The sequence below is a fragment of the Rhipicephalus sanguineus genome, chromosome 1 (genome assembly GCF_013339695.2).
Source record: "Rhipicephalus sanguineus isolate Rsan-2018 chromosome 1, BIME_Rsan_1.4, whole genome shotgun sequence".
NCBI lineage: Eukaryota > Metazoa > Arthropoda > Arachnida > Ixodida > Ixodidae > Rhipicephalus > Rhipicephalus sanguineus.
In genome coordinates this window covers 304,895,645-304,914,404 of record NC_051176.1, presented here as the reverse complement: position 1 = coordinate 304,914,404, position 18,760 = coordinate 304,895,645, and the positions used below count along the sequence as shown (strand labels likewise).

At 46.3% G+C, this 18,760-nt stretch overlaps 1 protein-coding gene across 1 annotated transcript in view; it reads right to left on the bottom strand.

Moving 5' to 3' along the window:
- Positions 1-12,992: 12,992 nt before the first annotated feature.
- LOC119379395 (DNA-directed RNA polymerase II subunit RPB2) overlaps positions 12,993-18,760 on the bottom strand; it is a 206,289-nt gene continuing 200,521 nt past the window's right edge. Inside the window, exon 14 of the mRNA XM_037648714.2 lies at positions 12,993-13,087. Coding sequence (XP_037504642.1) covers positions 12,998-13,087 — 90 coding nt within the window. The 3' untranslated portion in view covers positions 12,993-12,997. The remainder of the gene's footprint in view (positions 13,088-18,760) is intronic.

Here is an 18,760-nt window from a genome sequence, read left to right as displayed (position 1 = left end):
CTATTTTATGCTGATGATACTGTCTTATTTGCGGACAGTCAAGATGATATACAGCGACTGGCAGATATATGCGGAAGGGAATGTGAGGCTCTAGGACTAGGATTTAGTGCAACAAAATGTGGATTGATGGTATTCAATGATCACGAAGACCATGCGGTCTTCATACAGGGCCAAAAAATACCGAGGGTAAGCGAGTACAAGTACCTCGGAGTATGGGTAAATGAGGGGGATAGATATATGGAGGTACAAGAGAAAGCAGCGGTAGCAAAGGGAAAGAGGAATGCTGCAATTATGAAGCACAGAGCTTTATGGGGATACAATAGGTACGAGGTGCTTCGAGGGCTGTGGAAGGGTGTGATGGTCCCGGGGCTTACATTTGGGAACTCAGTGGTTTGCTTGAAGTCAGAGGTACAATCAGGATTGGATGTAAATCAAAGGACGGTGGGCCGCCTCGCGTTGGGCGCTCACGGGAAGACGACAATTGAGGCTGTAAAGGGTGATATGGGATGGACAGGCTTTGAAGTGAGGGAAGCTCAGAGCAAAATGAGATTCGAAGAGAGGCTGAGGAAAATGAAGAAGAGTAGATGGGCAGAGAAGGTTTTCAGGTATTTGTATAGAAAAAGCGTTGACACGCAGTGGAGAAAGAGAACTAGGAGGCTCACCAGTAAATATACGGCTAGCAGTGCGGGCGATATGGCAACAAGGAGCATTAAGCGGAAGGTCAGGGAGGCGGAGAGGACTTATTGGATGACAGCGATGGAAAAGAAGCCGGCTCTGAGTAACTACCGAAAGGGAAAAAACGAAATAAGGAGGGAAAGGTTTTATGATAATTCAAGGGGAAGCGCTTTACTGTTTGAAGCAAGGTCGGGATGCCTTAGAACGCGAAGTTATAAAGCGAGATTCAGTAACGAAGACGAACACTGTACATGCTGCGGGGGAACTAAGGAAACGATGGAACATGTACTGATTGAATGTGGCGATATTCACCCAGGTATACTTGTGGGCACGAGTCTACAGGAAGCCTTGGGTTTTAGGGACAACAATGGAAAGCTGAACACGTCCGCGATAGAAATAAGTAAGAGACGGTTAGAGTATTGGTGGCAGAAGAGTAGAGATAAAGTACAAAAATAAATAATGGGGGGGGGGGGGGGAAATAAGGTCATTCTGCCTTAAGAGGCAGAGAGATAGACCGTGAATTTATAAATATTTTTGGTATAATAAGATAGATTTAATCAATGTAGACAAGGTATTAGGCCAGCATGAAACAAGGAAGTTTTTCTTTTTTCTTCGAGCATGGTGGCAGACATGTCACCGCCCCGTTATAAAGGGGACGCTCATAGCATCCATCTATCCATCCATCAACTATTCTCCTCGGATTTCTCCCCTCCCCTGGCCGGCGCGCTGCGCACGGCACGCTGAACCCTCCACTGGCTCGCCGCAGCCGCATTAAAATCACTGCGCGCGCTTGTTTGATCGGCCCCTTGAAGCGTCAAATGAGAACCTGTTTCTTAAGCAATAGTCATGACGAAAGTGGGCTTCCGATAGAACAAAGTGACAAATATATTTTTAAAGACGCTTCGCTATATACAAATAAGCGCTTCGAAAAAAAAAATGAGTATATCAATTGGCGGCTGAGCGGTTTACCTTCCCGTCGCCGCCTCGGCTGTCCTTAACACGGTGTATTAACGCATATAATGTAACCAGCATAAAGTATAGGCGAGAATTTTTTTCATAATTGTGGTCTTGATGAGCTAAAAGAAGGCACCCAAGAAGGAATGTGGTGGTTTACTTAAATTGGGCCAAATGAGTGAGCCCGAAGCCTTTTTGTGTCAATGCCGCTGTCAGACACGCACGCACGCACACGATGCATGCACACACGCTTATACACACGTGATAAAGACACGCACATACGTACACACACGGACGTGCATGCACACGCGATACAGACACGCACACACATAGAACACACGATCATACGCACGGGATACAGACACGCACGCTCATACATGCATACACACGCGATACAGACACGCACGCACATACATACACACGCAATGCAGACAAGCACGCACATACATACACACGCTAAGCAGACACGCACGCACATACATACACACGCGATGCAGACACGCACGCGCATAAATACACAGGCGATACTGACACGCAGGCACATGCATACACACGCGATACAAACACACACGCACATACACAGCGATACAGAAACGCACGCGCATGCACAAGTGATACAAAGTATACAGACACGCACGCGCAGGCGCACGCATACACATACGTGCGTACACGCACAAACACCGCGAATACACAAACGCACGCACATTCGTGCACTCACACGTTAACACGTGCGCACACGCACATACAAACGCAGGCGCACATACAAACACGCATACACCTGCACACACCCGTACACACACGCCTGGAGGGTTGACGCCTGGAGGGTTCACGGCGGGCGTGAGCAGCTGAAAGGCTGAAAGCGCGCGAAGTTTGCTTGCGCTCGCTTCTCGTGACGTCAGGGTCACCTGAATGGGAGCTATCGCGCGTCGCAGCCATTCAGCGTTGCGGATGCACCGGCTCCGCGAAAGAGAGGGTGAAAAAAAGAGGAGGTTGACGGCGCGGCGAGGATGAGCCGGCGTGGATAAAGGAGCGTCGCTACTTTCCAACATCAAGGGGCTTTAGGACCCGTGGGCTTTCTCCGCGGCGGAAGCCGCGTCAAAGCGGCGAGCGTCTGCTACGCGCGTGATATTTTGGCCGCTATTAGCTAAAATTGCGGAGATTTGGGCAATATTTAATACTGCGTTACTGCAACATAATACTGCAGCGACTCATCACACAGAGAACGCGTTTGTAAGTTTGTGTGTTGTGAAACGGGGATTTTGTATATATACTTTCAGCTGGTTTGTCACCGCATTGGTCCACACTTCCGTGGCTGTTTGAGGAACGCATCCTGCGCGCACTTCATCGTGAGAAAAGGCGCTTAAATTACTTTCGTGTGGAATGACGAACGTAAACTTGCTGCAGGAGAGAATAAACTAGAGATAACCAGGAGAACGTAACACATATACACGTAGTAACTAGCTCATGCATGCTAACGCCTTTGCACTCTTCATATCCTATCTTTTATTTCGTGCATTCGATTGGTTTTACAAGGCTGCCTCCGGCGCTCTGCCATTTCATGCGAAGCCGAATGTGTCAGTCGGCGTGGCCGCGTTACCAAAAATAAAAAATTACTCGCGTAACTCGCGTCTCGTTCACTTGGTATACAAGAAAATTGGAACGGAGGGGCACGAATGTACGTATGCCCAACACGACCGATAGGTCAAAGCATCACTAACCTGACATGCTTGCCATTTGCGTAACGACTAACAATAATATATATAATATGGTGTGTGGTGCGCAAACCCGCTTTCTGCAGCCAGAAATAATTCTGACGATGTGTGGTCTGACGATTTGTTTCCATCAGGTTATAAAAAAGGTGGTGGTCACCGATATCGATGTCAACATGTAAGACTTACCGATTCATTTTGAAGAACTGGCCGCATAGGTAAAATGTATGCGAAAAAATTACATGAAAAAAAACATGGTCCCTTATGCATTCGCCTGAGATGACTCGAAAACGAAAGCCATCTTTTTCGTCAGTTGATGCATTGAACCTCCCTCGCCCATTTCCTCTGTGATCGCCCCCCGATCACGGAGGCAATGCAAAGCGACCATGTCACGTGGTGGCGTCATGATATAACGTCACGTTGAATGTCATAGTGGCGTCACAAGTTCTGTCGACGTCATCGCGTGATGATTTTGTGCATCACTTGTGTTGGCTACGCGGGATGCCGACGGTCAATTTTGGTGTTTGATGAGGCATCTAAGGCTTTAGCCTTAAAAAAAGACGAACCAAAGAAACTGAAACGATAACAGTGCAGCATCGTGTATGCCTCACCTCATGTTACGAGCGATCGCCCGAAAACAAACGTGATTCTCAATTCAGAGCAGTTGATTGCACGCGCCTGCGAGACAAAAGAGGCTTGCTTTACCCGTCTGCTCATCTCTTTATACTTATTCAAGAGATTAGCAGACTCGCTATTTAAGTACTCCGGAGCTTCAGCACGAAATTGTGGTGGACGCTATATTGAGGTCATCAGCAGTGATTCCACTCCTGCGCCAACTGCGCCAAAGTGCGCCAAATTGTATTTACTGCGCCATCCTGATAATATCGACGAAATTTGCGCCAAACTGCGCCAAAGTCTCGGGATTGGGGGCGTCTATCACCGGCAATCGCACCGCCGGCGCGTCAGAACATGTGCAGCCCGATCTTGGGGCTGCCAATAAAGTCGCAATCATGGACCAAGAATTATTCCGCTGAATAAATAGCGCTCGCGCGTGCGTTCCGAGTAAGCCACGATGCCATGCACGGTGCCGACGCAGCTTCTGTTCTGCAAGTCGGCTCGACAGCAAAACGCCCTCTCCGCAGAGGCTCGTGACGTCTAGGCCTATCGGTAGCGAGAAAGTGCGACGGCGGACGTCGTCTGTTCCAGAAACGCTGCTCATAGCTCGTTTCAAGCGTCGCACGGCACGTAAGGAAAGCAATGTTCAGTAATAACCACATGAGTGCCGCTAAAATGTCTGTCACTTCTGTTTCCGGACATCGCGGAATGAAATGTGGGATCGCTCGCAGTAGATATATGGGACAATATCGAATTTTCTTTGCTTCGCGTTTATGGAAGAGCACGCGAACGGTGGAAACGCGTTGACACTTTTCCTCAGATATACTTTATCCATGGATCTTCATCCAGAACAGCTTTTTTCGTAATTCCTTCCGCCAGCACGTCTGAGTTTGTAATCACTCTGCGGTAAATACCCCCTAAAAGGCCCTTCCCTTTCGAGCTCACGTGCTAGAGTTCTAATTCGAATTTTTGGTTCCTTTTTTAAAAATGTCATCTGATTAATAAAAGCATATCTCCTGGTGTGAGCAGCCGCAAATGCGCAGCTGTCAGTAGCGGGCCCGTCGCTGACGGCCCACAGTGAAGCGGCTACGCCATGTTACACGTCCGCCCCGCACTTTCGAGGGTCAATAACTGACGGTTAAAAAAACTAAGTTTCGCTTAAGAGCGAGGAAATGAATGTAATACCAAAAAATTGTATTGTGAAACGAAGTAAGACTAGCAGCTAACTCTTTTGGATCCGATCTCGCGTAACTCAACAAAACGCTGGTTTAAGGGAATATGGCCCCTACGGGCTTATGCGAACGCCTCTGACTTGTGGTGCAATCCCGCACGCTGTAGTGAATGCACTGCATCTCTTCTCTCTCCCTTTTTTTTTTCTCTTTCCTCCTCTCTATTTCTCGTCTTTCTATTCCCCTTCCCCGAACCCCCAGTGTAGGGTAGCCAACCGGAAGTGTTTCTGGTTAACCTCCCTGCCTTCTCCTTTTCCTGTTTCCTTCCTTCCAGGAACCGAAGCGTTTTCTTGCTTCGAGTTTTCTAAACGCGAAGTAAGCGTTGAGAGCACAGAAAGTTTACGAGCCGTCTCCTGATGCCTCGAGATAGCGCGCGCGCAAGCGACTGCGCCCTTCGAACGATGCGCCCCCCCCCCCCCTTCCGCTCCCCTGGCGTCCCGTCATGCTCCTTACGAAAGACGGGCGGGGCGTTTCCTCTCTGTTTGATGAGCAATCGACGGCAGGCCCGCACGCGGGAAGATGTTATCTCATGCGCTGTTCGTGCGGCGGAGACAGACGGCCGGATAGTTTAATCTCCGCTTCAGCCGCGTTCGTCGCCAGCGCTCGCGAGCTTTTACCCGCGGCTAGAATGCGCGTGGTGATGTTATTAATTTGGACTTTATACGGAAAATTACGGCAACGGCGACGGCAAAAGTCCGCCGAGAGTGTCTATATAATTGCTATCGCAAGGGTCAATGTACGGGGCAGATTTCGCCCCCCCCCCCCTTAGGTAATTAGGGGGGGGGCGCCCCCCCCCCCCTGTGCGCACGCCTATGCTCCTGAGATAATTTTTTCCATGAGATTTGCAATGAATCGAAATATTTCTAGCCTTCATAAGAGCCCCATAATAATACTCAGGTGCTTGAATGTTAATGCAATATCCTTCTGTATTGCACTCCAGGATATAAAATTCGCTGCTCCAAAGTGCTCCCAGATGCAAAATTATCTGCTCCAAAGTGCTCCAAGATGAAAATTTTGCTGCTCCAAAGTGCTCCAAAGCGGAAATTTTGCTGCTCCAAAAATTGCTCCAAATCAGAAGTCCTCGGTAGCATCACTGCATCAGGAAAAAGCGGGAAATTGCGGTCGGCTGCCCTGTTGGCGCGCACTCAACTGCCGCGGAAACAATTGTACTTTATGTAACTATTTCTCCAGATCTTTTTGCAGTCTCTGAACCGGGCGAACGCTAACTTCCGAGAACCGTGAAAACATCTGATGTTGAGAATGAGTTGTTTGAAACTGTTTTCATTTCGTATGGTGAAGGCTTGAAGCAATGCATGCATCTCGCGCGGATGTTCCATACTGACGTTCAGCGATCCAATGCATATATATATATATATATATATATATATATATATATATATATATATAATCGCATGTTGCAGGCTAGGTACATAAGGGATCTCTGCATTTGAACAATTTTTTGAAGTGATTGAGATATTACACTTCTATTTGTCAATTTCTTACCGTATTTTCGGTTCAGGCAGCTTGTACAGCAAGAATGGGGGCATTTGTAACTTTGTTTCATGATATCTGGATATTTGTAAAGCATTTTCTATATTACGCCTTTTATGCAAAAACTTGTGGAATAAGGTTAGTTTACCTGGCATTGCTTTTCTTTCAAATGTTTGCGCACGGTGAGCCTTGTTGTACGCTACGTCAGAAGAAAAATAAGCCAACAGCATTGCGGTCGTATGGCCGTCTCTACTCTTTTTTTTCTTTTTTTTTTTGTTTCCCTTGCGTCTTCCCGGTGTGCTCCGTCCATAATAAAGAGATAGTGGAGGCTAATGAATTGGCGAATAAAGCGGTGTGCATATGGCTAGCAAACCAGTGGCGATAAAGAGTAAAAAGCTCGTAGTGTGAAGCGGCCACTGCACGCATGTATTTCAGCTGACTGCGCGTGCAATTTAATTTTTTTATTACTCCTAATTCGTGCATGCGTGATGCTATTGCCCGATTACTCGTGCGAATAAGGTTTTTTTTTTCGTTCATTGCTTGTGCGTGTCCGTTTTGCATGTTTTTACACACGCACCAACGTTCTCGAACTTTTTGACCGGAACTAGACCACGCTGATGCCACTTGACACATGATTTTTTGTTGAGTATGCTCTAAAGTATGCTCTAAATTGAGCATGCTCTAAAGAACGGAAGAAGCCTCAAAGCGATGAAGACAAAACTGTGCATAGGCAAAAATCAGATGTATGCAATAAGGGACAAGGAAGGCAAGGTCACAAACAATATGGATAGAACAGTTGAGGTAGCGGAAGAGTTCTACAGGGATCTGTACAGCAGCCGAGGCATTCAGGATGATAACGTAAGAAGGAGTAATAGCGCAGAGGAATCTGACATCCCACCAGTATTGACAGGAGAAGTAAAGCCCTAAAGGGAATGCAAAGAGGCAAAGCAGCTGGTGAGGATCAGGTAACATCAGACCTGTTGAAAGACGGTGGAGAGATTATGTTAGAGAAACTGGCCACCCTGTATACGAAGTGCCTCTCGACGGGGAGGATACCAGAATCTTGGAAGAATGCCAACATCATCTTGATCCATAAGAAAGGGGACGTCGAGGACCTGAAAAATTACAGGCCCATAAGCTTACTGTCCGTTGTCTACAAGCTATTTACAAAAGTAATTGCTAACAGAATTAATACGACATTAGAGTTCAATCAACCAAGGGACCAGGCAGGATTTCGTACAGGATTCTCAACAATAGACCATATTCATACTATCAATCATGTGATAGAGAAATGCGCGGAATACAACCAACCCCTATACATAGCCTTCATAGATTACGAGAAGGCATTTGATTCGGTGGAGACATCAGCAGTCATGCAGGCACTGCGGAATCAAGGCATCGGCGAAGCCTATATAAACATAATGGACGAAATCTACAGCGGATCCACAGCCACTATAGTCATCCATAAAGAAAGCGACAGAATCCCAATAAAGAAGGGCGTACGGCAGGGAGACACGATCTCTCCACTGTTATTCACCGCGTGTTTACAGGAGGTTTTCAGGGCCCTAGATTGGGAAGAGTTAGGGATAAGAGTTAATGGAGAGTATCTCAGTAACCTACGATTCGCTGACGACATTGCATTGATGAGTAACGCGGGAGACGAATTGCAGCTCATGATTACTGAACTGGATACGGAAAGTAGAAGAGTAGGTCTGAAAATTGATATGCATAAAACTAATGTAATGTGGAACAATCTTGGCAGAGAACAGCGCTTTGCGATAGGTGGCGAGACACTGGAAGTTGTAAAGGAGTACGTCTACTTAGGACAGGTAGTAACCGCGGAGCCGAACCATGAGAGTGAAATAACTAGAAGAATAAGGATGGGTTGGGGCTCATTCGGCAAGCATTATCAAATCATGAATGGTAATCTACCACTATCCCTCAAGAGGAAGGTATATAACAGCTGCATCTTACCGGTACTTACCTACGGAGAAGAAACCTGGAGACTTACAAAGAGGGTTCAACTTAAATTGAGGACGACGCAGCGAGCGATGGAAAGGAAAATGATAGGTGTAACCTTAAGAGACAGGAAGAGGGCAGAGTGGGTCAGGGAACAAACGGGGGTTAAGGACATCATAGTTGAAATCAAGAAGAAGAAATGGATATGGGCCGGGCACGTAGCACGTCGGCAGGATAACCGGTGGTCATTAAGGGTAACTGACTAGCTTCCAAGAGATGGCAAACGCGTGAGGGGGAGACAGAAAATTAGGTGGGTAGATGAGATTAAGAAGTTTGCAGGTATTACGTGGCAGCAGAAAGCACAGGACCGGGTTGATTGGCGGAACATGGGAGAGGCCTTTGCCCTGCAGTGGGCGTAGACAGGCTGATGATGATGATGTTGCCCCAGCACCAACACAACGTTTAAAGATGGATAAGCTCCATTCCGCACCGCATTATAAAAGTTAAGTAGACTTCAAGTGCCCTGTGTGGAACCGCGGCGCAAAAAACTACAGCGCGTAGTAGACGCCCCTCGCTTTCCGCGCGCTTCCCGAGCGCGCAAAGAGTCTAGGTGGTGTTGGCAAAGCCCACGGGTCCGGCGCAGCAGAGGCGCGGCGCGGGAGTTCACGGCAAAAGGCCCACGCGGGAGCCGGCGCTTTGGACACTCCCCCTATTCTAGGTCACTCTAGTTACCGCTGCCCACCAGAATTTTATGGCATACGTATATGTGGTAGCGGCTAGCAAAATTTTTCAGCATGCAACATAGCGCTCGTGGAAATGCGACTACTTCTGTGTACATTTCCGCTGCTTCGATCGCGATGCTGATATGCCCAAATTTAGCCCGGTGGCGTTGCGTCGTGTAAAGCGCGCACTACATTAAATCATTACCTTTCGCATGGAAACGTTACCGAGATTTCCGAGCGGTCAACAGGGAACAGTCGATTATTTAATCTAGCCCAGTTTGGTCTTGCAGCATCAGAAATTACAATTTATTGAAGTAAAAATCACGGCGCTCCTAATTTGTTTTATTTTTACATCGTTCCTTAAGTGATTGTCAAAAAGGCGACAATTTATTTTAAAGCTTCAACTACGTGAATGATTGTTCCAAGATCTGCAATTATGTCCATTCGTGAAGTCAAGAGTCATAAAATATAAAAAAAGCATTAAGATACACCGTTTGTGTTTTCGAATAAACTACTAACATGTTTCAAGGTTCGCTAAGGACAAACACCGGTCGATGCGACCTTGTACTGAGGTTCGAATTTGTTGGATGCATTGTGCTGTTGAGCAATTTTTCAACAGATCTTGCTGCCCACAGAAGAAATGAAAGCGTTGGGCTGGAAAAAGCTGTCTGTGCCGGCATGTCTAAATAAAAAAGAACAACTTTTGCGGAGGTACCAATAGTTTATTCCAAATTATGCAGATGTTTGCAGTTCTCAAATGTACAGCATTAAATTGTGTTTAGACAGCACTCCTTCAAATTTAGTCACGAGACATAGACTGGGACTAGAACTACGAGCACTTACTCAACTTTGCATGAAAGTTCTTCTTCCTGCGTGCTTTCCGTGACTTATTAAAGCCTTTCACATAAAAGTGAAGCCTTGCGAGGACATAGAACTTGACAATGCTGGCTGTAAGCACTTCGGAGTGCTCACTGCATCCTACACCATATGAAATCTCAGAATTACCCAACAACATAACATCAACTATACTGTTGCTGCATAGCTTTTCCTGGCTGAAGAAAGTCGTGAACATGTTCTCTAACTTCCTTACTGTTAAGAAAAGCACACGTGATGGATAATTCAACCCTCCTTTGTCACAAATAGCTATGAATTCTCATCATCTTCAGACATATCACTTGGTCTTCGCATTGAACACAATCATTACAAGAGATAAATTTGCGCGCTACATACCCATCCATGTAATTAATTAGCCTGTCATCACTCTTTTATACGACGTAACCACTCTGTTTTGGAGAAACGCGATGCAGTTTCTGTTCTGCTAAAGAAAGGTTACCCGACTCGATGAGTTTGTCAATGTCAGTTTCAGTAAAGCATCACAAGCATCGAGCAAGGAACTGACGCCCTCTTTGGTGTCCACTAATATCCCGTTTTAAACCCAGGAGCGAAGCAATGGCGTTGACGCTTGCGGCCAGGCGTTGCATCTCTCCTTTCTCAGTGAAGAAAGCGAGGGCACGGAGCACAACACAGCGACGCAAACACCGGTAACACTGAAAGAGCAGCCAAAGCAAGCTGCTGCTACCGTACCGCCAGTGCCAGGCATACAGCCCACGCTACCGCAGCGCCACCACATACATCCGGGACCTGTCAACAGTCGTCGCTTCACGCGATCGCATAGAACACGCCCTCTCCTGACCCCACTACCCAGTATATTATCGAAAGTCGCTGCGCCGGTCCGCACGCGTGCGTCCGGCGCCTTCATTCAAATTGAGTCACTTCTTTGTCACGAGTAGTTCCGGTCTGACGTAACAGAGGAGTCGCGTTTCTTGCGCGCCGGGCACGGTCATTTTCGGTATCGGCGATGACTCGATGACGAATATCTCTGTGCAACTTTCGTGTATAAAAAAAATGGGGCATGCCATGAATTGGCTCGCACTACAACTTTCTAATGTAAACCCCTGCCCTCAAGTCACTCATTGAAAAGTTAATTAACGAGTTTGTTAATTAGTCGCATATGTCTCATTTTAACTGCGGCAGTCTTTCCGCCTCGACGTGGAATTCGTGTGCGAAAACGACAAGAGCCTCACTGTCATAGCATTTTTATAAAAAAAATCTGTATATGGTTCTGCCGGCGGCTGGTCGTTCTCGGAGCTCTCCCAAACCGCAACTACTTGTCGGTAATAAACAGACTATAATTAATTATCTGTAGCGCGCTGCAGCAACCGATGTGCTGTGTTATGACTAAATGCCCCCAGCAACATATTGCAGCAAGAAAAGCCAAACCAAAATTTTTGTGTCAGTACGCTTTTAATGTTCTAGAGCGGCAATAGACCCTTTTCGAAAAAGGGCGCCCCTAGCGCCGCGCACGCAAACTACAGTCTGCCGCCATTGTGAGGGCACCGCAGCAGACGACGCAGGCTTCGGCAACGTGTCAGTGCGTGACATTTCAGCACCGCCGAATCGTGAACTGTCATCAACGTTTTTCGTAGAGACGGCGTGCTGCAATGGTGCAGACGTGCTGCGTTCCCATGTGCCACCATCGAGGATATCGCGACGAGAACAGCGATAAGGTTCGCGATAAAACGTGAACAACAAACGCACGTGCTCTCTCTCCATACGTGATGTCAAACGGACGTGCGGAAGGGCACCGTTTTGTAAACGCGCTACAGAAACGGACGTGCTTATTTCACAGCGCCATGTGTCGCCTTGCTTTTACGAATGAATAATCTTCTCCCGAGTGCCTGCATGCGGTGAATTGCGATAGATTGTTTGTGCAGAAATACTGCGAGGGTTCATAAGGCCAGTCAGAAAAATAAAAATGAAGTTGCGTACCGTTCATTTAGTAGCGACAGTACTCGCATATCGTAAGCCACGTGTCAACATTTTTTAGTATAGACAAACAGGAGCGAAGGCACAAATTTTTTCCGGGGTGGGGGGGGGGGGGGTCAAACCACCTTGATTTGAAGTGGGGGCCGGGCAGGCAGATGTGGTCGAGTGTCATTTGTGCTGTGTGCCATGGCAAAAAAAAAATTTTCGGAGGGAGGCACGGGCCCGGTGTGCCCTCCCCCCCTGGCTACGCCACTGCATACAAATATACCCAACGCGTGGCGTCCGGAAAATAGTTGCGTGGTGTGGCTTGCGGCAGACAGGATTTTCACCGGTTGCGGTCGCATAGTTCCGCGACAGTGACGTCCTTCTTTTCCTTCGGTGAGAAGTTTGTAGCTTCGGCGAGCCTTTTTTTTCCCGGTCCGGGCGCGCACGCGAGTTGGCTGTGGTCACGGTCCCGCAATCGCGGCAGTCGAGCCAAAGTGCTCGTCCAGCCCGTTGAAGGGTACAAAATGTTGCCCATTGTGCAGCGGAAGACCTCAGAAAGACCAACGGAGAGTACTAAGAGCTCGTTCAAGCACACAAACGGTGAGATTTCAGCGGATGACACGGAGAACTAGCCGCAAGACAAACATCACAGCACTCACGCATTTGACGGCTCGCTTCCCATGCCCTCACGATGGCGCTGGCTATCCCACGCTCCTTTGCAAAGCGAAACTGACGAAAAGCCCACCGTCAGGTGGCGTATTTATGAAAAGGGTCTATTGTTTGCAAAAATATGGATTTATTATTTAACTCAAAAGTGAGTAATAATGCAAGCCTACAACACCATCATTCGTGGGGCTATGGACATAGACATCAATTCTTGGAACAAAAGTTTGCAGGCATAAGGGAGGCGAACTTGGGATATCTGAAAAAAAAAAAAAAGACATGTAAAGACCAGGTGAAGTCATTATGTAAATGTAGTGAAAATACATTTCGCTCTCGTGCAAAAGAATTGTGGCTTACATTTGCATAAGACTACTGGTGGTTGACAGCTCTGCCTCTTTGTGACAGACTCGTGCAGTGCATGAACAATGTTTCCCTGTCTACTTGCTCTTAGAGGGCAAGCAAAATGAAAGGTTCTCATTGGAGTGTTCCCTTTAAAAGTGAAGCGTACTGTACGTCCTCCGCGAACACCTTCAAGATGGTCAATGACGTACATGTACGACATCGCTTGTATGTTTAAAAAGCGCAAATTTTTCGAACATTTCTCTTCGCATGTGCTGCCACATTGCGGGAATACATGGAATTTTTTTTCTTGCGCCGATGTCTCTCCGTTTCTTTTTTTTATGCTTTACTACAGCGGTGCGTCGGCAAGTTACGGTTTCGTCCTAGGGTCGTTCCCGCTTCTCGCGCCCGCAAAGCTGATGGCTCTCTGATTTAGATCTATCTTTCAAAGGGTGACCATTTTATCACTCGCTCGTTTTTTGCTCCCAGGGGCGGGCTTACGCCTGTTTCCGTGCAGGCGCTGACTGACACAAACGATGCCGCTGCGGTTGCGTTTCCTGCTTTGGGGACTCGCAAAAACCGCTTCCGTCTCGAGAGCTGGCGATAAGACGAAGGATTATTACAGGTTTCAGACTTCTTTTTGCTTCGCTTGCGCTATGGGAGTGCGCGCCGGTTTCGATTCATTGGATGTGAGCGTCATACGAGGAGTTACTTAAGAGTTCAGACTCAAATGTTGATGAATCTCAAAAGCGTGCGCGGCGAGACGATGCTGACTTGCTCAAAGGTGACTTTTCTTCCTCCGTGTCTCCACTTGACGCCATTTCGTGCATTTCTTTTTGTACGTCTGTCAACTACACAGACGTTTATTCAAACGCATAATTTTTTAACAGTCTACTGTTACTCATGAATAAACCATGTGTATGTAACAACACAAATGATGTTTTTGTCACTTTATGGTCACCCCCCAAAAAACTTTTTTTTTGTGAAACAGATTCACCAGAAGAATTTAAATCAGCAATCAAAAAATCGACCCTGGCAGGTTGCATATTTGGCGAAAAAGTTCGACGCTCATGGGTTAAAGGGACACTAAAAAGAAAAACGAATTTTTTCTCATTTTAGGAAATCACTCTTTTACAATTCCAATATTACCACGCTTGCCGCGAGAAGACTCTTGCTAAGCGAGAAAACGGGCAAACATAAAATGCCAGTGGCGACGCCACCCTGAAATTTCCGCACCAAACGTGACGTCATAAATTTTGACGGCATCTACTAGGTTCTACTAATCTAAAAACGTTGGTTCTACGTAGTTCCTAACCAGCAAAAATGAAGTACATTGTCCTCTGAGGGGGCCATAGACCTAACAAACCAAGTTTCAGGAAATTTCGTTCAGCAAATGTCGCCAAAATACGAAAAATATGCTTTGAAAATATCCGCGACGTCACATGCGCGAAATTTAAAAATGAGACTTCGACCTTGATTTTCTCTATTAATAAACTATGATGGTGAAACTAACGACGTTAGAGTTTTCAAAGTACAATTTATCAATATAAACCAATGCATTGTTTCCCTTTAGTGTCCCCTTAAGACTTGCACCAAGAAAGCCGTGCATAAGCAAAAATGCGTAAAGGCAATTAAATAAAACATTTCAGCACCTGGGACCGAATTTGGGTATGTTCATAGAAACACCTATAAAATACTTAGGTCTTCCGAGATTTGGGTACTAAATCGCTGGTGCGGCCATTACACGGAGAAAAACACAACATTTTTCGTAAATATTTTCGGCTGTACTTGGCTTGATGAACTGCAGTACTCGCTTCTACTGGGAGAAGAGAAAAAATAAATAAAACAACAGATGTTGCTTTCTCTTCCGTCACGAGGCTGACTTGGGACATCTTGTGCGACGGCGGAGAGGCAGGTTCCTTCACTTCATTAGAGTGTACTAGTACACTTTAACTTCATGAAACACCGGATCCATCCAGTGCCAACGCTGTAACCAGAATGCCTCAGTCTTGTGGGATGCCGAGCGCTTTCATGCGCAGCATTTCTGTCGAAATCGCATAGCCGTTGCTCTGTACCTCTGTTGTACGTACTGCAGAGACGCGTACTGCGCGACTGCCTTGTTTGCCAAAAAACTTTACACTTTTCGCACCACACAATGGATATCACTGCTAACCTTCCAAAAAATCAAGGATGCGGCTACTAGACAGGTAATTTTTAAATATATTTTTGGGGAACGTTTTTAAAAGAAGTTCTGGGTGTAGCTTTTACATGGGTGCGGCCATTGTGCGAGTATATATGGTATTAATCATTACCAACATGCAGTAAACACAACATGTGTGACGGAATATTTGACAAATGTTTAAGCCGAATTTGTCGAATTTGATATAAACACATCCATCTAAAAGCAGCACAGAGTTGTCAATCTTTACATTTATCTTTAAGGCTGTATTTTATCACCAGTGGTTGCACAATTATAGATGTTAGAATTGCATGACGAACATTGGACACGACATAGACAAGACACACGTATGCTTGCTTGTACGTTATTTGCCTCGTATGTATTCATATATGAATTCCTAATGTCCATGATGAAGTTTGTGATTCACGTGGCTTCAGGGTAACAGTGAAACTTGCTATGACTTTATGTGGCAGCCCCTTGAAATGTATTTGGACCTTGGAGCAATGCTGGTGGTGCTGTGTGCATAAAGAAGGCACTCGGCACTCCTTCACCTTTCTCAGATAAACTAGCATCATTTCATAGGCCGTTTCTGTCATCTGGAGCAGTATACTAGGCATATGGCCAAGCAAACATCTGCAGCGTGCATTAAAGGTGTCCCTCTCTCTCATTTCTTTAATGATGAAATACGTTTTCTGCACGTTGCTGAGAAGAGATTAGAAGAGGCAACGTGGTACTGCCTTTCTTCTTGTAGCAAAGGAACCACCCAACTTTCTGTTTATAACTCGATGGCAGTGTTCATAAGGAAAGAAAGATCAAAACGATCACATGCTCAAAGAAACGGGGGTCAGGATCATTTCCTCCTAGAATATCCTTGCAGAAGACACCTGCACAAAACTGTTCATTATACGCGCATGCATTTATTTTGCATGTTTCACCACTGTGCTTTACGATACTGTGCTTATTGGCTCAGCGGCAGATGATCATGCATTCATGTTAAAAAAGTGGAAGGGTGTACATGAAATTGGTGAGAGTGAAAATGGAGTGAATATTTGAATCTAAGGGTGATTGGCCAAGTAGTATCATCACCAGTAACTGCAGCAGCCTATCCTCTATTTTATGCCCACTGCAGGGCAAGGCATCTCCCAAAGATCTCCAATTTACCCTGGCTTGTGTGAGCTGATTTAATTGTATGCCCGTTAACTTCTTAATTTTATCATCCCACTTAGAGGCCAACTCCAGCGATTTTTTGGCCATGTCAAAGTAATTGTGTTTTTATGTTCCTGAGACGCTCCTGTTACGGGCCCGATAGCAGAAATACTCGGCAAATTGGAGAATAATTTTAAATAAGCAAGAAAGCGCAACACCGAAACCGAAACCCAACCGAGTGTACTGTCTACGTATGACGTAGAGGTTACGAACGAACCGGAAGTCGTGCAAGGCATACCGGTTACGCCGGCGCGGAGTATGAAAACTGTGACAGCCGGGACGAGCAGGCGCACAGTGTAGAGGTGAGCACGCCGCGCATCAGCTGTAATGTCTGCGACAGTGCAGCGTCTGATAATGACAAGTGTCTCGGCCAGCACAGCAGCGGCCGAAGTTAGCGGTGCCCTCGGCTGCGTCACTTCCGCCGCCTTCCCAATACTGACGTCACAGACGCAATGTTGCCAATAATTGTGGGAAGCCAGGAGGGCGTTTGCAGACAATCTTTAAAATTCATTTGCAAACAATCTGCACATGGCTCAAGCCTGTAATTTGGCATAAATGACGGAAACGTGCAAAGGAACGTACCCAGCGAATTTCATCGAGATCCATCGACCTCGAAAAATCGCCGGAGTTGGCCTTTAAGGGAGGTAAACCAACCAAAAAAGCGTTTTTTTTATTTCATTAGCAGGAAATAATACACACTCTGAAGAGCAAAACTGTGCATTGGCGAGCACGTAGGAGCACTCGAAGCCATTTAACAATGGCACCGAAAGCAGCTCCTCCTGACGGTTGTGAGGGTTTCTGGACATGTTGTTTTCCATGATTGCTTCCACTTGTATGTATTTTGTATAACAAATATGGCTAGATCGGTTAAATACATTCATTTCCTGCCATTTTCATAAGCTCTGATTATGAATTGTCCCACTAGGGATCCTTTTGTAGCGTAGTCATTGCTTTATCTTGCGAGCACTTTCCGCGCACTTTTTTAGAAGTGCATTTTTCTCCATGATAAGTTTCTTGAAAATTATCCAAACTTCATTTACCTTTTCTGGCGAACAATCCAACCGATTGTGCTGATATTTTTTTCAGATTATACTCAAATCCCTTCCAAATAGTCTGAACCTAAAATTTTGATAAACTGTATGAGCTATAATTAAGAAAAAAAGGATTAATTGGAAAGTCTCTCTTACAGGATGTTTTTTAGTATTGGTAAGATTACTAAGCATTTCCTTATCTCGTAAGGAATATCCTTTTTGAAGCAAAATTGATTTGTGTAGTTTATGCCCAGTTCCTCTAGTATATTTCTGCCCGTTTTACTTTGCGTTAGTCTTTTGTATTGTGCGATTCTCTGAGCTATCGCGCAATACGAAAGACTAACGCAATGTAAAACACATCAGGCAAGGAGAGCAGAAAGGGCGAAAAATATACATAACTTCAAAGATTTCCCGGAAACAACGTACGTCGACGCGGCCAAATACAAAAGAAATGACAACATGACTATAGCAGTAGTGGACTACAAAGGAAATCATAAGGTCAGCGGTTCGGTAAGAACGAGCTTCGCAGAAGAGGCGGAGGAAGCAGCCATTGCACTGGCCATAGCAGCCACCTCAACTACAGTAATCATCAGTGACTCGCAGACGGCAGTGAGAAACTTTGCACGAGGGCGTATATCAAAAATCGCACTAAGGATATTGGCTGAACACAAAGACCAGCGAACATTCGATATTATCTGGGCGCCAGCTCACTCCTCCTTGCCCGGCAATGAGGCTGCACACCAGACAGCTCGAGGACTCACAGACCGAGCCTCTGGATTGCCGTGTTCGAGCAGGGAGGAAGATGAGCGATTTGAAAGGATGACCACTTACAGAGAAATCACGCAGCACTATCGGTTCAGCAGGAAAATTTATCCTCTAGCACACGCGTCATTGAACAAAGGACAGGCGGTGGCGTGGCGCCTACTTCAGACACATACGTTCCCTAGTCCGGTAACGAACCACTGCGCGCCAGTACTTTATTCGGACAAGTGTAAATTTTGCAATAACAGGGCGCATTTGAGCCACATGCTCTAGACGTGCCCGAAGGCTCCCATGAGGGACGAATTCCCAGACGGGCGTGGGTGGAAGGCCGCGCTCCTCAGCTCCGACTCAAAATTACAAGCACGCTTAGTGCGGCAGGCCGAAGACGCTGCCAGGGCCCACGGGATCATGGCCG